Source organism: Phascolarctos cinereus, unplaced genomic scaffold, assembly GCF_003287225.1.
Source record: "Phascolarctos cinereus isolate Bilbo 61053 unplaced genomic scaffold, phaCin_HiC Scaffold_2;HRSCAF=192, whole genome shotgun sequence".
NCBI classification, from domain to species: Eukaryota; Metazoa; Chordata; class Mammalia; order Diprotodontia; family Phascolarctidae; genus Phascolarctos; species Phascolarctos cinereus.
The window spans coordinates 349006134-349029718 of record NW_027555625.1 but is presented as its reverse complement, the minus strand read 5'-3'; the positions used below and the strand labels follow the sequence as shown (position 1 = coordinate 349029718).

Sequence of the window (23585 nt, the reverse complement as noted above, 5' to 3'; positions counted from 1 at the left end):
TATTGCGCCAGGAGCTGAACAGAACATCCTAGTCAGAATAAAGCAAAGTAGTGGGATTATCCAGATACCATACCTCTCTTGCTTTCCCACAGTTACTGTTATCTACTCTATTACACTGTTCACTCATATTAAGCTTGAATTACATTAAAAGCCTCAAAACTTTTTCAGAAAAACTATTGTCTAGTCACACATACATGGAAATGCCCACTCTTGTACTCTTGAAATTGATTTTTTGAATTCAACTTTACATTTATTCCTATTCAATTTTATTGTATTAGATTTGCCCCAGTGCTCTAATCTGTAAAGGTCATTTTGGATTTTGTATTCAAGTGTGATTAGTCTTCCAGGAAGACTATAAAATAACTCCTAGCTTTCTGTCATCTGAAAACATGATACCTGTGCCTTTTTCCAAATTAGCAAAAAATGTTAAACAGCAACAGGGTCAAGCACAACCCTTCATGATTATTCTTTTTTTCTTTTTGGTTAGGCAATGGGGTTAAGTGACTTGCCCGGGGTCACACAGCTAGTATTATGTGTCTGAGGCCGGATTTGAACTCAGGTCCTCCTGAATCCAGGGCTGGTGCTCTATCCATTGTGCCACCTAGCTGCCCCAGGATTATTCTTTGAGTATAGCCATTCAAGCACTTCACTTGCTTCTATACTTTCTTTGAGATTAGCTTAAATGTTTTTGTCAATGCCTAGCTAAAATGTAGGCAAACTCTATTTACAAGATTACTCTGACCTACTTGTATAATAACTTGCCAAGAAATGAGGTTTGGTTAGCATCATTTATTCTTGATAGGCCCACGTTGGCTCTTTCTGATCAATACTTCCTCTTCCAGATGTTCATTACCTAGCCATGTAATAATAAGTTCTAGAATGTTCCAGCAATCAAATTCAAGCTCACTAGCCTATAGTTTCCTATAGCTTTTTTAAAAAAATCAGTACATTTACCCTTCTCAAAATTTTATGATACCTCTCTTGTTCCCCATGATCTTTAAAACTTACTTGACAATGATTCAGTGATCATACCTGCCAGCTCTTTCCACCTTTTCATATAGAATTTATCTGGGCCTGTTGATTTATCTCATGAAGAGTAGCAAGGTTCTCTCTTACCATCTCCATAGTTATTATGGACTACAGTTCCCTAACAGCTATTTTATCATTGTCTTTATAATATAAAATTTAATTCCCTTAGAGGAAAAAAAAACAATCAAAATAAAAGTCAAATATCTCCAACTTTTATCCAAACATGCAGTGGTACACTTTCTTCTTTGACTGTCCTCATTCTTCCAACATAACTAAAAACAAAACGCTTTTTTTTATCTTTAGCCTTCTTAATTAGACTCAATTCATTCTGAATTTTAATTCTGCTCATACAGCTCTTCCAAGATCATACTATAGGGCTGTATTCACCCTTTGTTACCTGTCCTTGCTTCCAACTTTTGTGCATGCCTTTAAAAATCTAAATTGGTTGGCAAGTTCTTGTTGCATTCACATCAATCTCTTTAATAACTACCCCTTTTCTTCTTCAATAGAATTGATTTTTTTTCTTTGTATCTTGGTATACTTTAGCATTTCCAGTACAATCTGTACTACTCCTCCTGCAGGATTTTGACCCATGGGACTCTACTGATCCTCTTCCAAAACCCTTTGAAATCTACTCTTCTAATATTCAGAATGCATGTCAGACTATATTTGGCTTGCCTCTCATTCTCTACCACAAATCTAAGACTGAGTGCTCATTCATCCCCTTGGTTCTCAATATTTCTATGCCAGTATCCAGTTCTTCCTTACTGATGACAATCAAATTCATCTTCTTTTGTTGGTCATTTACCCCCCCCCCTTTTGAAATATGAAATCACCAATATGGAAATTTCTTATTTGCTGTGGTCAGCTAGGTGGTGTAGTGTAGAGTGCCAGGCTTGGAGTTAGGAAGACTCATCTTCCTGAAGTTCAAATACAGCCTGAGACACTTACTACCTGAGTGATCCGGGGCAATTACTTAACCCTGTTTGCCTCAGTTTCCTCATCTGTAAATAATCTGAAAAAGGAAATGTCAAACCACTCCAGTATCTCTGCCAAGAAAACCCCAAGTGGGGTCAGGAAGAGTTAGACGTGGCTGAAAAACAACTGAACAACAACAAATGATTTTTCTGTAATAGATGATATTGTATTAATTTCACTTACCTTCATGGTGGTCTTTTTGCCTATTCTCATCCTGTGTATGGCAGTGGGAATTCACTCAATGTCTTATTAAATGATGGGACGTTGTTTTCTTGCTGCCTGGCCTAATAACTTTAAACAGAACTCAAAAGAGAACCTAAAAATCATTCTTGCATATAGCTGCAATATACCTACGTCTTCTAGTTTTGAGGTAGGAATGCCAATATTGATGCTGTTTTTATCATAGTATGTCTACTCTTTGAAGAATATCAGCAGTTAAGGTAACATTGATACATAGTCAAAAACCTATGGGATTCTAGGTACTTTGTCTCTTCATTTTCTTACTCTGCCATGGTCACTACAGAAGTAGAAGGGAACAACTCATAGTTGAAGGGCCATTTTGTTTTTTGGGTGAGGCAACTGGGGTTAAGTGACTTGCCCAAAGTCACACATCTAGTGAATGTTATGTATCTGAGATCGCATTTGAACTCAGGTCCTCCTGACTGCAGGGCCAGTACTCTCTCCATTGCACCACCTAGTTGCCCCACGAAGGTCATTTTTTAAAATCTTCTTTTCCTTCATGAGTTTTTTTGACCCAAAACTGCATCTCCAAGTGCTCAGTCTGCTGGTGATGTGCCTCTCTGTACTTAACTAGGCTGGTCCTCAAAAAGCAGAACTGGTCTGCCACTACGACAGTTTTCAAAGCCAGCCTGCCCAGCCTTCTTTCTTTCTGTCTTGAATGTTTATTCAAACTAACAAAGATGAGGTTTTCATTAACAAAATAGATTGTGGAATATGAGTATAATGGAATATTAAGGCGCTATAAGAAATTACAAACATAATGAATACATAGAAATCTGGAAAAAATCAGAAGAAATGATCCAAAGAGAAGTGAACATAACTAGGAAAACATGCACAACGGTTGCAACAATGTAAACGTAAAGGACAACAACCACAGAACTGAAATTGAATGTGGTAAAATTATGACCACTCAGTCCAAAATAAGATTTGAAATGACATCTCCCCTCTGCTCTGCTCTTTGCCAGTAGCTGAGGTTCATAGGTGTGGAGCATTGCATAACATCAAACCTTTTCAATCTGTTGATTCGTTATGCTGAATTTTTTTTTCTTCCTTTAAAAAAAAGCATTCTAAGGGATGGTTCTCTGGAAGTGGAAAATGTAAGCAATTTAAGAATAAGATGTAGCAAAAAAATCTACTAAAATTGTATAAGCAAAGCATGTTTGAGCAGACTAAAAAAAGTTGAAAGCAAGTTTACTAAAACAAAGTTGTTTAATACAGATATATTGTTTACTACTACTACTAGTACTACTAAACATTTATTTTGTGTCAGGTACTGTAATAGGTACTTTAAGAATATTATCTTCTTTTATTTTCAAAAAAGTCTGGGAGAATAGGTTTTTTATAATTATTATTATCCCCATTTTACAGAAGAGGAAATGGAGGCAGATAAAGGTTTGTGACTTGGCCAGGGTCACATAGCTAGTAAGTGTCTGAGGCAAATTTGAACTCAGGCCTGCCTAATTCCAGACCAAGGGCTCTCTCTATCTACTGCACTTTTATTTAAAACAAACAAACAACTTTTAATCATAAATAATCTCTGACTTTTCAACTGATTGAAAGGAATATTCAGTACTTCAATGTATCAATAATCTAATCAATGTTGTCTTTTTTTCACTGGTACAGATTGGGTGAGATGTATCCAAAACATCTCATGTTAAGTGATTCTTCTTTATGTACTCCCATGAATCCACAGAGGACTCACCCAGTACATTATAGGCCTTTTGGAAGAGCTTTTCAGTGGAACAATGCAACATTCAAGCTGTCTATCTGAAATAACTTATCTGTCAATCAACCTGCTTAACTGATTATAAATTTCCATTTTATGCCACTTCTTGTATACGAGTCATTGCTGGTATTATGCTGCAGAGAATTTATACTCAACATTCATCTTGCTATCATACACCTGTAATTTGGATTCTTTAGAGATTTGTTTGTGTGCGTTCAGCTTGGTATCACTGACATCATTACAATTTCCCAAATGAAATATAACTAGTTTTTTCCTTTCTATTCAATTCCTCGCCTTGCTGATTTTCATCTGTATCTATTGTCACCCATGTATGTATGTACACAGATACAAATAGGTTTGTGGGAGAGAAAGAGACTACACAAAGTATGATACAATGTTGGATAGAAAGCCTATGGATTCTCTCTCTCTCTCTCTCTGACCCTTATAAACAGATTTGATATGAACAAACTGAAAGCCCCAAAGCTATAAAATGTATTTTGTGGCAGCCTAAAAAAAATTACTGAGTGAAAGAAAAATGTTTGTTATAATGCCTGTTAGATTTTAAGAAGCTGTTAACATAGATACTGATGTTTTCCTTACCCCTAAAATACTCCTACTGGAGTATTTTACTGTTTGTGAATCTGTGGTACAGCAGAAAGATTCCCGGCATCAGTCATTCCTGGATTCACATCAATGTTTGACACTTACACAAGTCCATAGGCCTATATAACTCCACAGCCTCATTTTCCTTATTTGTAAAATGAAATGTTCTGAGTAGATGACCTCTAAGGTCCCTTACGTTTTTAGATCTATGATTATGTGAATCTTGTCTTAATAATGAGCTTTCCTAAAAAAGATGTATGAGAATCACTCAATCGTGGCCTGATCAACTTGCCTTTTGGACATTCATTTATTCACATAGATTGACTGGTCATATACAAATACCTAGGGCTTCTGACCAAGCTGACTGCTAGAGAGAGCTCGTAACAAAAAAACGAAAACCCGTTGGTGCCATATTACCTTTGAAGTAGTCTTTGCCCCTGTGTTTTGATATATAGATGCAAAAGGACATTCTGGCTGGACATTGAATAGAATAAATAGGATGTGCTGCAGAGCAGGCCTTGACCTAGGACCTATTACAGTCATGACAGGTAAAAGAACAGAAACATTGTGGTTTCCATGCTTTTTTTTAAATTTTTTTCCCTCTCTTAAATCAGAAAACAAGGAAGAGGAAAATAGGAAAATATTTCATAGCTATGTTGATATTTGGAGCCATTTTATTTATGCATGATATAGTGTATAAGGTGTGAACTACAGGGAACTGGAGTGGGGGGGGGACCCCATCACATTGTCATGGGAACAAGCAACTTCATTCACCTCCTGCCTCCTAACACCTTCACAGTACACCATCTGTCTGTAACACATTCCCTGCTGAGTCTCAGGGTTCAGCTGCAGCTGATGTTTGAGGTGTGATATACTTTATGCTACCTTTTTACTTCTCATTTGTTCTTTTGGAAGAAGTTAGTAGAGAAGGGGACTTAAGAATTGAGAGATACACTGGAAAGAATTTGGAGCATGAAATTGGACAAAAGGTAGAGGAAGAAAACATGCCAAGAAAGGGGAGGTGTCTAGATGACCTCTGAGAACCTGTTGAAATTCTAAGACTCTAAATGTTTTCAAAGAACCTACTGTGTGTCTGGAACAGAATACATGTTAAAATGGTAGCAGAAGAGGAATGGTATAATAGAAAGGATAATAGATTTGGAATCAGGAGATCTGTGTTCAAGGGCGGGCTCTGGCACTTACCAGGTATATTGTTTATAATTTATCATTTATAACATGAAGATCAGAATCAGGGCGTGTGCTTGTAAATGTTTAACAAGAGGGTCTTTGAAAATTTATGATATTTAAAAAAAATTAATCTATATTATTAGCATTTTAACTATCACTTTCTTATCTAAAAAAATCAATATAATAAATCAAGCTCTGATTTGAAGCAATTGCTGACTTCCAATGTGTAAATTTGCACACTGAAAATTGAACATTGGGCTCTCTCTCTCTTTTTTAAATCAGATTTTATTTTTAGTTTTCAACATTCACTTCCACAAAATTTTGAGTTCCAAATTTTCACCCCATCTCACCCCTCCCTCCACCCCAAGATGGCATGCGTTCTGAATACCTCTTCCCCAGTCTACCTTCCCTTCTGTCTCTCCATACATGTGCAGTTGAGCAAAACATAGTAGTCATGTGAAAAACTAACTCTATTTCCCTTAATCCTGTTCTGCCCCCCATTTATTCTATTCTTTCTTTTGACCCTGTCCATCCTCAGTGTTTGCTTCTGATTATTCCCTTCCCCAATCTTCCTTCCCCTCTATCAGCCCCCTGCTCCCTTGTTCCCTTCCCCCCTATTTTCCTGTACAGTAAGACAGCTTTCCACACCCAATTGAGTGTGCATGTTATTCCCTCCTTAAGCCAATTCTGATGAGAATAAGATTCACTCATTCCCTCTCACCATCCCCCATTTCTCCTGTACTGTAAGAGCCTTTTCTTTTCTGCTTTTTTGTGAGATAATTCACCCTGTTCTACCTCTCCCTTTCTCCTTCTCCCAGTATAATCCTCTCTCACCACTTAATTTTATTCTCCAGATATCACCCCTTCATTTTCAACTCACTCTGTGCCATCTATCTATCTATCTATCTATCTATCTATCTATCTATCTATCTATCTATCTATCTATCTATCATACATACAATTTTTCCCCTCCAACTACCCCAGTACTGACAAAGGTCTCATGAGTTACAGATATCATCTTTCCATGCAGGAATGTAAACAGTTCAACCTTAATAAGTCTCTTATGATTTCTCTTTCCTGTTTACCTCTTCATGTTCCACTTGAGTCTTGTATTTGAAAGTCAAATTTTCTATTCAGCTCTGGTCTTTTCATCAAGAATGCTTGAAAGTCCTCTATTTCACTGAATGACCATTTTTTCCCCTGAAGGATTATACTCAGTTTTGCTGTGTAGGTGATTCTTGGTTGTAATCCCAATTCCTTTGCCCTCTGGAATATTATATTCCATGCCCTGTGGTCCCTTAATGTAGAAGCTGCTAAATCCTGATTGTGTTTCCAAAATACTTGAATTGTTTCTTTCTGGCTGCTTGCAATATTTTCTCCTTGACCTGGGAACTCTGGAATTTGGCTACAATATTCCTAGGAGTTTTCCTTTGGGGATCTCTTTCAGGAGGAGATTGGTGGATTCTTTCAATTTCTATTTTGCCCTCTGGTTCTAAACTATCAGGGCAGTTTTCCTTGATAATTTCTTGAAAGATGATGTCTAGGCTCTTTTTTTGATCATGGCTTTCAGATAGTCCAATAATTTTTAAATTCTCTTTCCTGGATCTATTTTCCAGGTCAGTTGTTTTTCCAATGAGATATTTCACATTGTTTTCTAATTTTTCATTCTTTTGGATTTGTTTTACAGTGTCTTGATTTCTCATAAAGTCACTAGCTTCCAATTTTCTATTCTAATTTTTAAAGAAATATTTTCTTCAGTAAGCTTTTGGACTTCCTTTTCCATTTGGCCAATTTTTCTTTTTAGGGCATTCTTCTCCTCATTGGCTTTTTGGACCTCTTTTGCCATTTGGGTTAGGCTATTTTTTAAGGTGTTATTTTCTTCAGTATTTTTTTGGGTCTCCTTTAGCAAGCTGTTGACTTGTTTTTCATGATTTTCTTGCATCACTCTTATTTCTCTTCCCAGTTTTTCCTCTTTCTCTTACTTGCTTCTCAAAATCCTCTTTGAGCTCTTTCAAGGCCTGGGACTGATTTGCATTTTTCTTGGAGGCTTTGGATGTAGGAGCTTTGACTTTGTTGTCTTCTGCTTGTATGTTTTGATCTTCTTTGTTACCAAAAAGATGCTATGGTCTGACGCTTCTTGTGAGGTTTGCTCATGATCCTAGCCAATTACTTGAGTTGTAAACTATTAAGGTAAAGGTCTGCTCCCAATATGGAGAATGTACTGTCCCAAGCTTCAGGGGTTTTGTGCAGCTATTTTCAGAGATACTTCTAGGGACCTGTAATTTTTCAGTTCTTCCAGGGTGGTATGATAAGGAGCGAGGTGTTTACTCCTTTCTTGGCCTGTGCTCTGGGCTGTGGGTGACCACAAGCACTCTTTTCTGCCTTGGAACTGTGAAGAAGATTTCCTCTCCATAGCCACTACAAGCTCCACCTCACCAGTACTCCTGCTTGCCCCAGGACCGCCACCCAGAACGGTGACCCAGATCTAAGCACGGGCAAAGAAGAGATTCCTGCCTCAGCACTGGCAAAGAGATCCCTGAAATCCCCCTCTGATCAACCACTCAATTCCCCCTCAGTCTCTAGGTGAGAAGCTCAGGAGGCACCCGCTGCCCTGGGGCCAAGCTCGGGGACTGACGCTGAAACCACCTCACTTCTTTCTCTCACTGCAGAAACAGACTTTTCCCACTGACCTTCTCAGTTGTCTTTGGTGTTTGTGGGTTGACACGTCTGGAAATTGCCACAGCTGACCCCAATTCTGAGACCTGCTCCAGGTTCGCCGCGGCCTGCGCGCCCACGCTGAACTACGCTCCTCTACCCATCCGGCGCAATATACCTTTCTGATCAACTATCCTGGTTGTCTTGGGCTGGAAATTTGTTTCACTCTGTCTTTCTGTGGGTTCTGCTGCTTTAGAATTTGTTTAGAGCCATTTTTTATAGGTATATGGAGGGATTTGGGGGAGAGCTCAAGCAAGTCACTGCTTTTACTCTGCCACCTTGGCTCAACATTTGGCTCTCTTGAGCAGGCTTCAGCACAGCAGAGACCAGAATAATTAAGATATTTATCTTACAGGGATGTTTTTGAAGATAACACTTTGTAAACCTTTAAAAATGTGACATCATCACTATCACTGCTAATGTAAGATAAGGCAGTCCATAAGTTTTTATTAAGTTCCTACTATGTGCCAGGTTCTATGTTAAGCATTGAAGATACAAAGAAAGGAGGAAAAAAAACAGTTACTGATCTCAAGGAGCTCACAATCTAATAAGGAGACAGCATGCAAACAACTAGGTACAACACGCATGCTACAGAAGATAAAGAGACTCTAGGCTCAAAGGAGCCCATACTCCCTGAGCATAAGTGGGGACAGTACATACAAGGCTTGCACAATAGAAATATCTCCTTAGAGCTCCAGGCCCATGTTCCCAACTTCCCATTGGGATGTTTGCATCTGGATTTTTTCCTGCTATATAAAATTCAACATGTTTAAAATGGAAATTATCACTTTTTCCATAAACCTGCCTGCCTTCCCAACTTCTGTATTTGTGTTAATGACACCACAGTCTTCTCAATAACTCGGGCTCATAAAATTGGAGTTATTTTTGATGCTTCCATTTTTCATGTTCCCACATCCAATCAAGTTGTCAATTCTAACTTTTCAATATGGCTTCCTTGGGCATCGTCCCTTCCATTCGTACTGTCATCATCTTAGGTCACCTTCTTATGTCTTCCCATTGAAGCTGCTGTAACTGTTTCTTAGATGATTTTCCTCCTTACACTCCTAGAATTACACAGTCTCATTTTTGGAAGTTAGGAGACAGGAGGTGAATGAAGCTGCTTGTTCCCATTACAATGTGATGGTTTTTTCCCCCCAGCTCCTTACAATTCACACCTTATCTACTATATCATGCATGAATAAAATGGCTCCAAATAGTAACATATCTGTGAAATATTTTCCTGTCTTCTTCTTCCTTGTTTTCTGATTTAAGACAGGGAAAAAATTAAAAAAAAACATGGAAACCACAAGCATTTGGAAAAATGCTAATAATACAGATTAAATTTTTAAAAATGTCATAAATTTTCAAAGACCCAGTTGTTAAACATTTACAAGCACACACCCTAATTCTGATGTTATAAATGAGAGTGAAAAAGTTGGCATCTTCATATGCCAACTAGTACAATCCATAGGTCAACAAGAATCTTTTTTACAACATACTTAATGATGACTTATTTCGTTTTCTAATGAAGACTTTCAATGAAGAGCTCACTGTCCTCAGAGACAACCTTGTCTACTTTTGGACAGTCCTAATTACATGACATGTTTCTTTATATACAGCCTAGATTTATCTTCTCAATTTCTGTCCTGTGATAGGACTGATATTTACCTACTTTTCTCTGATATGGCTTCTTTCCCCTCACCCACAACATGGGCTGGGACCAGGCCATACCTCCTTCCCTCTTTTGACAGAGATTAGCTTTCCCTAAAAGGTGACAAAGATATCCCCAAGATGTGATTGGCTGAAGCTTACCCAACACAGCTTCCTGATTACCTAAAGTACTGAGGGTAGGCAGTCTGGGCCATTCAACTTGGGTGGATTTCTGAAGACCATGTAAATCACCATGTCTTTCACCACATCTAGGCCTGATGACCAGATTAATTTTCATATGGAGATGAGGGACTGCATTGGGAGAAGCTAAGTGCTAGTATATCCTTCCTGTATCTGGGCAGAACAAATCTCATTTTTATACCGTCAGGTGTCCAATGACTTGTGAGTGCCTCATTTTGTCCTAACATGAAATCTGTACTAAAAGAGTGCTATTGCTACAGTCACCTCACACTCATCCATTGTTCATTGAGTAATGTTTGGGGCAGCTAAGTGGTATGGAGGGCAGAGAACCAGGTCTAAAGTCAGGAAAACTGGAGTTCAAAATCTGGTGTCAGATACTTACTAGCTATGTGACCCTGGACTCATGTAATTTGTTTGCCTCAGTTTCTTCATCTGTAAAATGGGGATAATAATAGCGTTGTTGCAAGGATCAAATGAGAAAATAATTGTAAAGTGCACTTGGCACATAGTTAAGCACTCTGTAAATGTTAGTCATGCTTATTATGATTATGCCATCCCTATTCCACCTGACATTCTTTTAAATACATCAATGCAGTTATCATGTGTGGCTCTAATTTTCTCTTCTCTAGCTAAAGGTACTAAGTTCTTTCTATGGATCATTATACGCCTGGAACTTTGTTCACTTCACCATTCTGATTACCTTCCTCTGGATACTCTCCAGCTTACCAAAATCCTTCCTAAGATATGGTGCCCAGAATGAAACACAATACTCCACATGTGATCTGATGATGTCAGAGTGAAACAGTACACATTTCCCTGATCCTGAACACTCTGCTTCTCTTAATATAGCCTAATAATATTGCATTAGTTTGCTTGGCTGCCTGAAGTATAGGACTTCACATTTACATTGCATCCTATGAGACATGGCCCAATATTCTAGCCTAGCATTTTGTCCTGAGGTTGCTAACTAGTATGTTGGCTATCACTTCCAATCCATATTCCTTTCTCCACTTACTATCTGATATGATGTTTGAGTCATGTTCCTAATGTATTGCTCTGATTTTATGACTCTACCCAAAGAACCTCCACCCTGGTTTCTTTCTACTATACTCATTTGAATTTTTTAAAAATTTTTTTGTCTGCACTGTCATGGCATCAGTAAAGGGAATTTCCGGCCCCTATCAGTACAACTTGGCAACTGTTCTGCAGTTGGTCCCTCAGCTGCAAATCGGTTGACTTTCATTAAGGTATAGGTTTGGTTCTTGCTAAAATACAGAATTTATACCAACAAAGTCTCCATATAGTAACTTAAACTAACTGATAAAAATTGACTAGGTACACTAATGTCCAAATGATCTTACAGTAGTTAAGTAGAGGAAAAGTGTTAGTGGAATTTAGTGCACTTTTTTTTTTATTAGTACTTCAAATTAAATAGTCAGGAAAACTGCCTGTTAATTGAATTCTGAATCACAGAAAGCAGAAATGCAAAATGAGGGAGATAATAAGAATTTACTGTTAATAATGACACAATCCTAATGAACCCACTTATCTATGGAACTCCAAGCCCTTTTGCTTAACTCATGTCATTTTTTCATACTGTCTTCATGGCACATTAGGTGGGTTTGTAATTCTCATGTTCTCCAAAGTAAAACTGAGGTACGGGAAAGAGAAAGATACTTGTCTTGGGAAAGGAATAGAGCAGGGAACATAAATATAAGGCAGTGTGGTATAATATAAAGAGTATTGGGCTAGGAGCAGGGAAAATCATTGAATTTGAGACTGAGGTCTCAGTTTCCACATCTATTACCACCTGCCTCACAGGTTTTTTGTGAGGCTCAAATAAGATAAAATGTGTAAAGTACTTTGCAGACCTTAGAATTGCTATTTTTCTTAATTGTTATTATTGCTGTTGTACTTGGATTCTAGCCCTGTCTCTGTCTCCTAATTTTTGGCATAAATTTGGGATAGTTAATTTCTTTTTTTGGGCCTTGGTTTGGGCAAAACTAGACATATTTCATTTTTTAAAGTGGCCACATTCCCGAAATTTCTCTGTATATTTGTTTAAAATACTTGGGGTATATTTTTTTCCTTTAAGGGAACCCCAGATGGGAATGCTTTCATCATGACAATGACTTTTTCCTTCCTCTTCTCCCCTTTTCCCACGCTATGCTGTTATATCCATTTTATACAGTTAAGTTCCACTTATGTTTTATTAAGTTTTCTTTAAGCAGGGCCTACCCGCTTAAATTAAAGGGAAAGAGAATAAACAAAACCTCAATAAACCATAGTAGGAAGCTTCTACATTAGATAATGAGAATCCACCACTGAATATAATCCCATTCAATATTCGTTTTCAAAGCCTTCCTTAATCTTCCTTTTCTAGTATCTAGCCTCCTTCCCCCTGTACATGTACTTTCTATTCTTGTCAAGACAATCTCTTCTTTCTTTCAGTACCATTGCCTATCCCACACAGGAGGCCCTTTCCCATATCCATGCCTGTTCAAGCTGTTCTACTCTTTTGGGAAGGCCTCCCCTATTTTTTCTCCTCTTAAGAGAGACCTTTCTTCCTTCAAGGCACAGCTTGTGTTTCATCTCTTCCAGGAGGTCTTCCTTGACTGACTACTCCAAGTCCTCATTCATCTTTTGCTTTTCTTAGTCCCCACCAGTAGCTAGAGCTTTCCCCTTCAAGGTGACATTCCATTTTCTCTTTATGCATGTTGACTTTACTGGCATATAGTAAGTACTTAATTAATGCATTTTGATGACTGAAGGATTCCTCTGACACTATTTGTATCTGATACTTAAGCACTGTCTTGAATCATTCACTAATTGTTTCCTATGTTTTAGTTCTCTCTTATCACCTTATGTTTTCTCTGAAGCCAAGGAAGGATAATGTTACCTGATTGCCTTTTGCATCCCTGCACTGTCTACCACACTGCTAGCACCCTTCAAGGTGGTTTATTTCAATGTTTAAAATAAATTAGTTGAATTGAATCAAAACCCAGTCAAACTGAACCCAGGGCTTTGTTTCTACAAAGCTGCTGGTTAATTGATTTTTATCTCTTAATTTGCCATGGTGTGCCATAGATGCTGCTTCCAGCACAGAAACTTACATAGCTTGCAAAAATCTTTTCACTGGGCTTGATGTGTCTCCTGATCTCACAGTCAGTTGGTTGAATGATCGTGATCCCATCATCCGAAAAGACGTAAAACACGTTTCCCACACTGAGACCTTTCAGAAAAACAGGACAAGAAAACCAGAATAATCATTATGTCCTTTCAGCCAGTTTCCCATGGACCATCAAAGATATTGCCTAGCATAAAACTGGCTGTTATGATGTAGCTGGTATAGTCACAAAATGAAACTTTGTGGCATGAGAAGGGCGAGGTGGGGGAGGGGGAGTCAGGGAAGAAGATGCATGGGCTTAGTGGTCTGTATGGCAGGGAGTCATAAAGCATTTTGGAAGTCTCATGAATCAATAAATTTGGAATCTGAGGGGTTCTTATGACAAGAGGCCTCTTCCATCAAAAATTATTTCTCTCTTGCTTCAGCATCAGTGGCTTCTCCTATTACTTTTCCAGTGAGAAATAGGCCATCATACATATTTGACCTTTCCTGGTGTAGAAGGAAACAACTCCTTTCATCAAAGCTGAACCCATTCGAGTAAACTTAAATGCTGTAGAATGTAGCCTCTTTGAAGGCAAAGGCTATTTTACCCCACCCCCCCATTCCCACCCCCAACTCCCCTCATTTTTTTTTCTTTTAACCTTTATATCACTAATACCTAGAGTACAGTGTCTCAAGCACACACAAAGGCTCTGTGATTTCATCTGTGCAGAAAACTCCTAATACGGGAACATTTTCCAACAACGAAGATTGTATTGCTGTCTATGATTTAGTCTTAAGGAGCAACCTGAGGCACTAAGCAGTTAAACTACTGGGTTAGGGTCACACAGCTAATAAGTCTCAAGGGTTGGAATGAAACCCAGGACTTCCTGACTTCAGGCTTCCCTGGCATTCCACCTATACAGTAGGGGCTTAATAAATCCTCAACGAAATGAACCAAATCTTCATAATGTAGGTTCTTGGCATGACAGTTATACAATGCTCTAATCAAACTGGGGCATTCCAGAGCTTCAGAAATACCATTTTATAGCTGAATCTTCTATTAAGATAGACATCTATTTTTCTGTATGTTTCTTGGAATTTGTGCCTGAAAAACTAAAACCTAACTTCTCTGGTTCTTCCAAAGGACACACACAAGAGCAATAAAGTTGTTTATGTTTTCCATTACATTTAAGATCTTTTTGCCGTAATGCAGTAAGAAAGAGCCTTGTTCACAATTCCAAAGGGCACAGCTGATCTTGTCTTTATCTACCAAATGTTCTAATCAAAGCAGGGAGAATCACAGAATCACACAGTGACAGAGTTAGAAGGATCATAAGCTCATGGATCTAGATCAGGAAAAGTATCTAGTCCAGTATCCACCATCTAGTCTGATGGGATAGCTAAGTGGCACAATGGAGATAAATGCTGGGCTCAGAGTCAGGAAGATTCATCTTCCTGAGTTCAGATCTGCCCTCGTACATTTACTATCTGTATGACCTTGGGAAAATCATTGAATCTTGTTTGCTTCAGTTTCCTTATCTGTAAATGAGCTGGAGAAGAAAATGTCAAACCAGTCCAGTATCTTTGCTAAGAAAACCCCAAATGGGGCCACGAAGAGTCAGACGTGACTGAAACTACTGATCAAGAAAGTCCAACATCCTAATATACAGATGGGGAAATGAAGACCAAATTGGTCCAAGCTCATATAGTGACTCTGGTCTTGCTGGTTGTGCTGATTTTGACCTTGATCTTCTTTCTGTTGCACCTCATTACTTCTATTTGAAAATCATCAGAAGAGAGATTTAGAGCTAGAATAGAGGCAAGAGGTAATCTAGTTCAACATCCCCATTTTACCGATGAGAAAACTGAGGCTTAGAGTGAAAATGACTTATCCAAGGTCACAGAACAGAGGTGGTAAATAGCAGAGCCAGCACTTCATCCAAAGCAGCTTACTAAAATTCCACTGCACTATATTGCTTTGCATTAATATTGTCAAAACCAGAAGGTTTCTGAGTTTGAAAGAATGTTGGATAGACGTAGACAAATAAAAACTCTTCATATGAAGAATTTTTTTAAAAAAAGAGTCATGCTTGACGTTTCTATATCTATTTTTTAAAACAGAAAATTTCTATTATTTGACATAGCAGGGAAATGATATTCTTGTTACTGGATAGTTATGCTAAAGATATTACAGAGGATTTATTTTTTACCTTTGGTTTGTGGAACTTTGCACATTCAATTCAATAATTATTTATTAAGTGACTGTTACATGCCAGATTCTGGAAACACAAAACCAAAAATGAAATAGTCTCTGTTGGCAAGGAGCTTCCATTAAATTAGAGTGAAATAACATGAACACAGAAAACTAAGTATAAAACATAAACAAAATACACATCGAAAATCTCTCACTAGCTTTTACCATTCTCACTAATTATTATTCATCTTCTTTTTTCTGATTCAAATTTCTTGAGAAAGCCATCTATACCCAGTACGTCCATTTCCTCCTCTCTCACTTTTTTTCTAAACCCTGTTTCTAACCTCATTTATTACTCAACTGAAATTCCTCTTTCTAAAGTCACCACTAATATCTTATTTGCCAGATCTGATAATCATTTTCCCATATTAATCTATCACTTCTAGAATTAAATTTCAACTCATCTGCCTCATATTTAAAGTTCTTTCATAACCTGACCTTTCCCTTCTTCCAGGTTTATTACACATTGTTACTCTCCACAAACTCTACAAATCTAGCCATGTGACTTGCTTTTTGTCCCTGACATATGATGCTCCATTTCCCAACTCTGTGCATTTGTACTAGCGATCCTCCACACCTGGAATGCTCTTTTCTCTCACCTCCATCTCAAAAAGTCCCTGGTTTCCTTCCAGAATTTTCAAGTTCTACCTTTTGAATGAGACCTTTCTTGGTCCCCAGGCTAACTGGCGCCTTCCCTTCTAATGAACCTTATAAATGCTTTGTATGTGTTTTTTACATCCTTCCATCCATCTATCCATGGATGTATGTATGTTGTCTTTCCAAATAGAACACATTAAGAAAATGAACACTTTTAATTGCATAAAATTGAGAAGCTTTTACACTCAAAAAAGACAATGCAGCTAAACTTACAAGGGAAAGTATGTTAGGTAAAAATCTTTGTAGCAAGTGCTGATAAAGGCCTGAAATCCATGATAGATAGGCATCTGATTAAAATGTTTAAGAACAAGAAACAATCCCCAATAGATCAGAGGATATAAATAGGTCAGAGGATATAAACAGGAATTTCTCAAAAGAATAAAAACAACCACACAATAATCATATGAAAAATGCTCCAAGTCACTAAAAAAAGTGACGTGAGGAGAACCAGGAGAAAATTTATACCATTATTATTACAATGTTGCAAAACAATAACAACAATAGCAACTTTGAAACTTAAGCACTATAATCAATAAAATGAACACCCACTTTTCAGATGATGAAGTCTGCTATCCACCTCTTGACAAAAATGTAAAGGACTGAAGGTGCGGAATGAGATTTTACACACACACACACACACACACACACACACACACACACACACACATATTTACACACAAGGTCAATATGCACTTTTATTTTTGCTTGACCACAGTCACTGGTTAAAAGGGAGAGTTTTAGAAAATTTTTGAGAGGGACAGAATTGGGGTAGAAGTGGTAGGGGTAGGAATACGATAAAAGAAAAGAATGCTGTGTCAAAGAAACAGATGAACAGAAGAGGACAGAAAAAGGTTCAAAGGTAATCATAGATGAGTGGAATAGCTTTGAAACTAATATGTTGAATTTATTACATAATTTTAAATAAAGTTTCATGTAATGGAATTTCATGGTTTCATGTAGAATCCTATTTTTCTGCTCTTTATTTGTGGAATTGCTTAAATTTGTTGGTGTTTGTCAACTTCAGAATAACAAAAAAATTCAAAAGAAATCGAATGTGAACTCTATGAGAGCAGGTATTGCCTTTATATCACCTAGTGCCTACCAAGGTGCCCAAGATGAAGTAGGTGGTGAATAAATGCTTGTTGATTAAGTACAAAGAATTGGAAAGTAAAGGTGGTACTTTGATGTAGGTCTTGAAGGAAGTAAAGGATCTTAAAGGAATGAGGGGAGAAGAGAGTACATTCTGGGTATTGGAGACTATGCCTGTGAAGGCACAGAGCTGGAATGTCATGAATCAGAAATAGAAATTGGGCCTGTTGGGATGGAAAGCAGAGTGTTTGAAAGGAAGAGATGTTTGATAAGTGAACCTGGAAAAATAAGTATGGAGTCAAATTGTGAAAGGCTTTAAAAGCCAAACAGAAGAATTTGGATTTTATCCTAGAGGAAGGAGGAAGGCCAGGGAATGACTTGGTCAGACCTTGGTTTTAGGATCATCAATTTGGCAGCTTTGGGGAGGATAGACTGGAGAAAGATGAGACTTGACATAGAAGATCAATTAGGAAGTTATTCCAGATGAGTGCAAATGAGGGCCTGATGGGACCAGATCTGGGAGCAGAGAGAAGGAAAGGCTTCCAAGAGATACTAGGGAGGTAATAAATATTAAATTGAGATGAGCTGAATTGGATTAGTAAATAGAATCAGAGGAATTAGACTAGAAGAGACTACAGTCTTAGTCATAGACACATAGGACCATAAACGTCCATAAGAAGTGACTTATTTTATGCTGATTTTACAGGTGAAGAAACTGAAGGCAGGGAAGGGGACCTTGTCTGAAATCTCTTTAAGACGCAATAAAATGTGGTCCTTGTTCATACTCTGCTTAATATTATTTTGGCTTTGATGGCTCAAAAGGCACTTTAGGCTTCTACCAGGATTCTAGAGTCTTATTATGAATTTTCATTCTGATTGCAGAAGGGCCAGCTATCAGAGCATTCTGGTAAAAAGATGGAATACCATAACACAGTTTACTGTAAACCGTACAAGAACTCCAGATCATGTTGTATGTGGAAGCTTCACTGTATGAATTTTGTTGCTGCTTGTGCTGAGAATGGTGACCTTGAATACCGGTTCTATGAATGATGCCACGTTGGCTATACCCATGCCAGAGGACTGAGTAGGAGAGGGATTCAAGGATTATATGATGATACAGGAAAAGATGATGCATTTATCCAGTGGTAGCACCACTCTTAGATTTTACCTTCTCTAATCTCTATCAGTAGCTTGCAAATATCCAAATTTTCAAAACAGGTAGGTAAGTTGCTCATCCCCATGCTGTATGAATCTTGACACCTATATGTGCTTGAACCTTTGGAAAGTTTGTAATTACAAGGCAGGAGAGCTGTCATTTTTGAGTCCTTTGGAATTAAAATGCCATTGGCAGATTCAAACGTATAGCTAGCTGACAAAGTGACAAGTCCATCATGAAGCCTCCTACGTCTTCTTAAGATAAGAGCAGTGAGGACCTGTAGTGGTTGTAACTGGCCTTTCTGGTACCAGGTATGACATACTCAAGTCATTTTAGGCTCCATTTGGAAGATTGAATTTTTGCCTATGGTCCACCATATATAATGTGTGTATATATACGTACGTGTATGTATGCACACATATATATAATATACATATATATATATATACATATATTAATATATATACACACACACATACATATATAGATATATATGTGGAGTTTTATTATTTGTACTTTTGTTGTCCTTGAGAAAAGGCAGGGTGGCATCAGCAGTGGGTAGAGGGCCAGTCCTGGAATTAGGGGAGACTGGGGCCCAAGTCCAGCTTGTGAAACATAATAGCTGTGTGACCTTGGATAAGTCATTCAGGCAAAACATTTCTTTACTGGGTATAATTATCTTTTTTGAAAAGTTGTAATGATGTATATATTACATTACAAACATTTACAGATTATTCTCACTTCTTGAGAGGTCTCATATTAATAACACAATAACCTTATCTGAAAGTGCTTACAGTATTTCACATTTGCAGTATCCCCTACCTCTCTGTTTAAAAAAAAATAGCACAAATTGATGTTTTTTCTCTGCCCCCAGCCACATTAGAAAGAAGAAAAAATTATAATAAATATTCAGAGTCTATCAAAACAATTTCCTTCAATGGTTATACATACAAATGTATATTTCTTATTGAATGCCCCAAGTCCATGTAATACATCCTCTTTAATGGATAGCATGCTTCATCGTCAATCTTCTGGAATCATGAATGGCCATTGTAGTGCTCCCAGTTCTTACAGCTTTCAAAATTATTTGTTTACACAGTATTGTTGGCATTATATAAATTGTTTTCCTGGTTGTGTTCATTTCAGATCAAGTAACCGTGGAGTCCATTATGTGAAAAACCCTTAACATCAATGAGGGAGGAGCACAACAGACTCCTACAGGGCTTTGCTAAGAGTAAAGCTGAAGAAAAAAAAAGATAGGGGCAGCTAGGTGGCGCAGTGGATAGAGCACCAGCCCTGAATTCAGGAGGACCTGAGTTCAGATCCGGCCTCAGACATGTAACACTTACTAGCTCTGTGACCCTGGGCAAGTCACTTAACTCCACTGCCTAGCCAAAAAGAAAAAAAAAAGATAGTTAAAGGATGAAGAGCTGGATGTCCGTGTGACCCAGGGAATCGCTGAGAATGACCCTCATGCCCCATCTCCCTAATGTAACTTCAGGCCAGACAATGCTTGAAAGAGTATAGAGAGTTCATGGGAATAGAACCTCCATCTCTATCAGCTTGGGAAACTTCCCAGGTTCATCATATTCTCTCAAATCTCACTAGCCTACTTTGAGAGGTACAATTTCTCTAATAGCTAAAACAGTCTCATGAGCCAGTCTTCTTTTAAAATATGGGGTTTCATAGATTTTCAAAGTTGGAAGCAACCATAGATGTCATGTATTTCGAACCCCTCATTTTTCAGATGAGGAAACTGAGGCTGAGAGATGTTAAGTGACTTTTTCAAGGTAATACAGCTTATAGGTACAGCTGGTATCTGAACCCATTTCTCTGACTCCAAATTCAATTCTCTTTTTACAACATCCTTCCAGCTTCATCATGTGATATGGTCTTCACTTTACCTCTCAGTGACCAAGGCAACTCTCTACACCAGTAAATTATACATCTGTGTCAAAAGGGAATTCTCTTTGCCAATAAAATCACAAATTACCTTCATTAATAAAATCTACATCTAATAGAACACTTAGGGCTTAATAATCTATATACAGAGGTTGTAGCTGTCTATAATATCCAACTCTGGCAATCATCCAGACCTGTGAGGGGTGGGATGTATACATTCCCTTTCTGTGTGGTCTTTCTAGATTATAATGTGAGTTCCTTGAGGGCAGGGACTGTATCACTTGCTTGTATTTGTATTCCTAGTGATGAGCATATTAGTTGGCACAAAGTAGCTAGCATTTACATAGCACTTTAAGGATTGCCAAGACCTTTACAAACATCAGCTCATTTGATCCACACACCAGTCCTGGGAGGTAGGTGCTATTATTATCTCCATTTTTAGTAGAGGAAATCGAGGCAAACAGTGGTTAAGTGATTTATCCAGGGTCACACAGTTAGTATATATAAGAGGCTTGATTTGAAGTCAGATTTTCCTGACTTCAGGCCCAGTACTTACATAGTAAGCACCACTTGCTTACTCACTCACTAAACTTACTCTCACTTTCTCTGAAATTACTTCTAGAGTAATTCCTTGCAGAGGGAAGCAAATGATTTTAAGACAAATCTGTTCTTAAAAAGGTGGTCACCATTTACTTACTTAGCTGCTATATGCATATTTATTGGCTTATCATAACCAAATCATAATTTTTTGTGTGTACTGGACTTTTCAATTCTCCTTTAGTGGTTGCCATGGAAAGGATGTGTCTTTTCTACTTAAGGCACATTTCTTCAAATTCAAAGTATTTCTTCTTCAAGAAGTCTTTGCTTCTGATTCTTTTAAGCATCTCTCTCTCTCTCTGTCCCTCCCACCCTGCCCAGTTTCTCCCTCTATCTCTTCCTCTATTCCTCCCTTCTCTCCTCTCCACTCCTCTTCCTTCTCCAGTCCCCACAAACCCCTCTGCTCTCTCTCCATCTCTTCTCTCTCAAAAATACATATTTCTCGTGGCAGCCAATCAGATAATCATGACAGTTAACACCCAAGCTCTGAGAACGGGATATCTAGTTGCTTAGTATAGTGCAGGGGTGGTGGGAAACCTGTGGCCTCAAGGTCACATGTGGCCCTCTAGGTCCTCAAGTGTAGTCCTATGACAAACTTTGAAGTTTGGATTCAATCAAAGGGCCACACTTGAGGACCTAGAGGGCCACATGTGGCCTTGAGGCCCCAGGTTCTCCACCCCTGGTATAACCAAAGGCTTATCAGTCTATACCCAACAAAACTTTTCATGGAAGTTTTTTTACTTTAAATGACAAGGTCAGCCTCTCAAGGAAAGACCAGTCCTATTTTCTTGAAACAATATTTGTTTTCACTGACTCTAGAATGGATTTTTAAATTAAATCTTTACAAAGGTAATGCTTGAAATTTTGAGGGAAATTTCTGCATGTGCTTGAGGGTTCAGTAAATAAACCACTCTAGGAAATATGATTCAAGAAATAGCCAGAAGGTTTGCTTTTGTTTAAAATGCTTTGCTTATCACTGGAGGCATTTGGATGTAGCCTTTTTTCTTCTTCTTTTGTTTTAGAAAGCCTTCTTTTCCCCTTTAAAATTGTAGGAATTCTTTATGTTGGCAAAATACTGACCCTTCAAATCATTGAATCACAGACTTAGAGCCTGAAGGGATCCCAGAAACCATTTAGTTTAACCTCTTCATTTTATAGATGAAAAAACTGGGATCCACCAACTAAGTACCGTATTTCACCACATAATTGTCACACCCTGTTTTTTCAGTCCAAAAAATTGGTTTATAACCTTTCATCATGTAATTGTCACACGGCATAATTCTGTTTGTCACAGTGTTTAAAAGGTAAACAGAGAAGAAATGCATTCACCAATGGTATATGGATACACATTTATCTCTCACACATTGTGAGCTACAAGCCTAGAATTCTTAGCGCACTTGCATTTCTGAAACCTGACTTGCGTGGTTTGTTTAGAGCACTGTAGTACTAACCATATTGTCACTCAACCCAATGAAGAGCAGTAGAGCAAGGGGAGCAGGTAAGTCACATGATATGGTAAGACTTGTATCTTCCCAATTTTAATGTATATTCACAAGTATTCCATGCATCCTAATCTTGCACCAAAGACAGTTTAGTAATAAATGGTTTTTAAGTAATACCAGCACAATTTTGTTTTTAAAAACTTCACATAATGGTCACATCCCACTTTTTCACAAAAAAAAATTGGCATAAAATCTGTGATGATGATATGGTGAAATATGATAAAAGGCAAAGCCTTTGAACTTGAACTCAAGTCACCTGATTCCTGAACCAGCGCTCTTACTCCTGTACCTACCATGGGATAAGGCTTTGGTACAATGTTTCATGGAAACTTGACATTCTATAAGATATTGAAGACTGGATTTGGTGGGAAAAAAAAACTTTACCCTTTGAAATATCAGATATGAAATTATGCATGTACCAGAAAAACTAACTATGTATTGCAATTTTGTGGTATGAAAATAGACTTAGTTTTCTCTAATTTGTTCCCAAATTTCTCTGACCTTTATTATGAGGCTATTTTGTGTCTGTCAGCTCCCTGCAGTGATTGGCATTTATGGGATTATTTTAGAAAATGTTTCCTTAGTTAGTCTTTTTCTTAATCTTCTGAGTTAGGAGAAGCAAAGCCCTAAACCACATAGTACTGCTCTAATTTTGTTTTTGGGAAACAGTGGGGAAAAAAATTGTTCAGGCTTCCACTTTACCCCCATCATACTCGATTACAGTGTGTGTGTGTGTGTGTGTGTGTGTGTGTGTGTGTGTGTGTGTGTGTGTGCATACTATCTCCCCTTAATCCTAAACCCTATTAGCTTCTAAGTTCCTTGAGAGCAGAGACTGTGTCATTTTCATCTCTGTATGTCTAGTGCCCAGCACAGAGCCTTGAATATAGTAGACACTAAAATGTTTTTTAACTGATATCTTTTCTTTTAACATAGTAGACATTTAACAAATATCTGTCAAATTGAAAGAAATGGAATTGCATTTTTGGTAA

The 23585-nt window shown here is 37.9% G+C and overlaps 1 protein-coding gene across 1 annotated transcript in view; it reads right to left on the bottom strand.

Annotated features, from left to right (window-relative positions):
- The window catches only part of LOC110211715 (follistatin-related protein 4), a 149838-nt gene that overhangs the window by 40570 nt on the left and 85683 nt on the right, over positions 1-23585 (bottom strand). The window contains exon 7 of the mRNA XM_078149186.1: positions 13444-13562. Within this exon, the coding sequence (XP_078005312.1) occupies positions 13444-13562 (119 nt within the window). The remainder of the gene's footprint in view (positions 1-13443; positions 13563-23585) is intronic.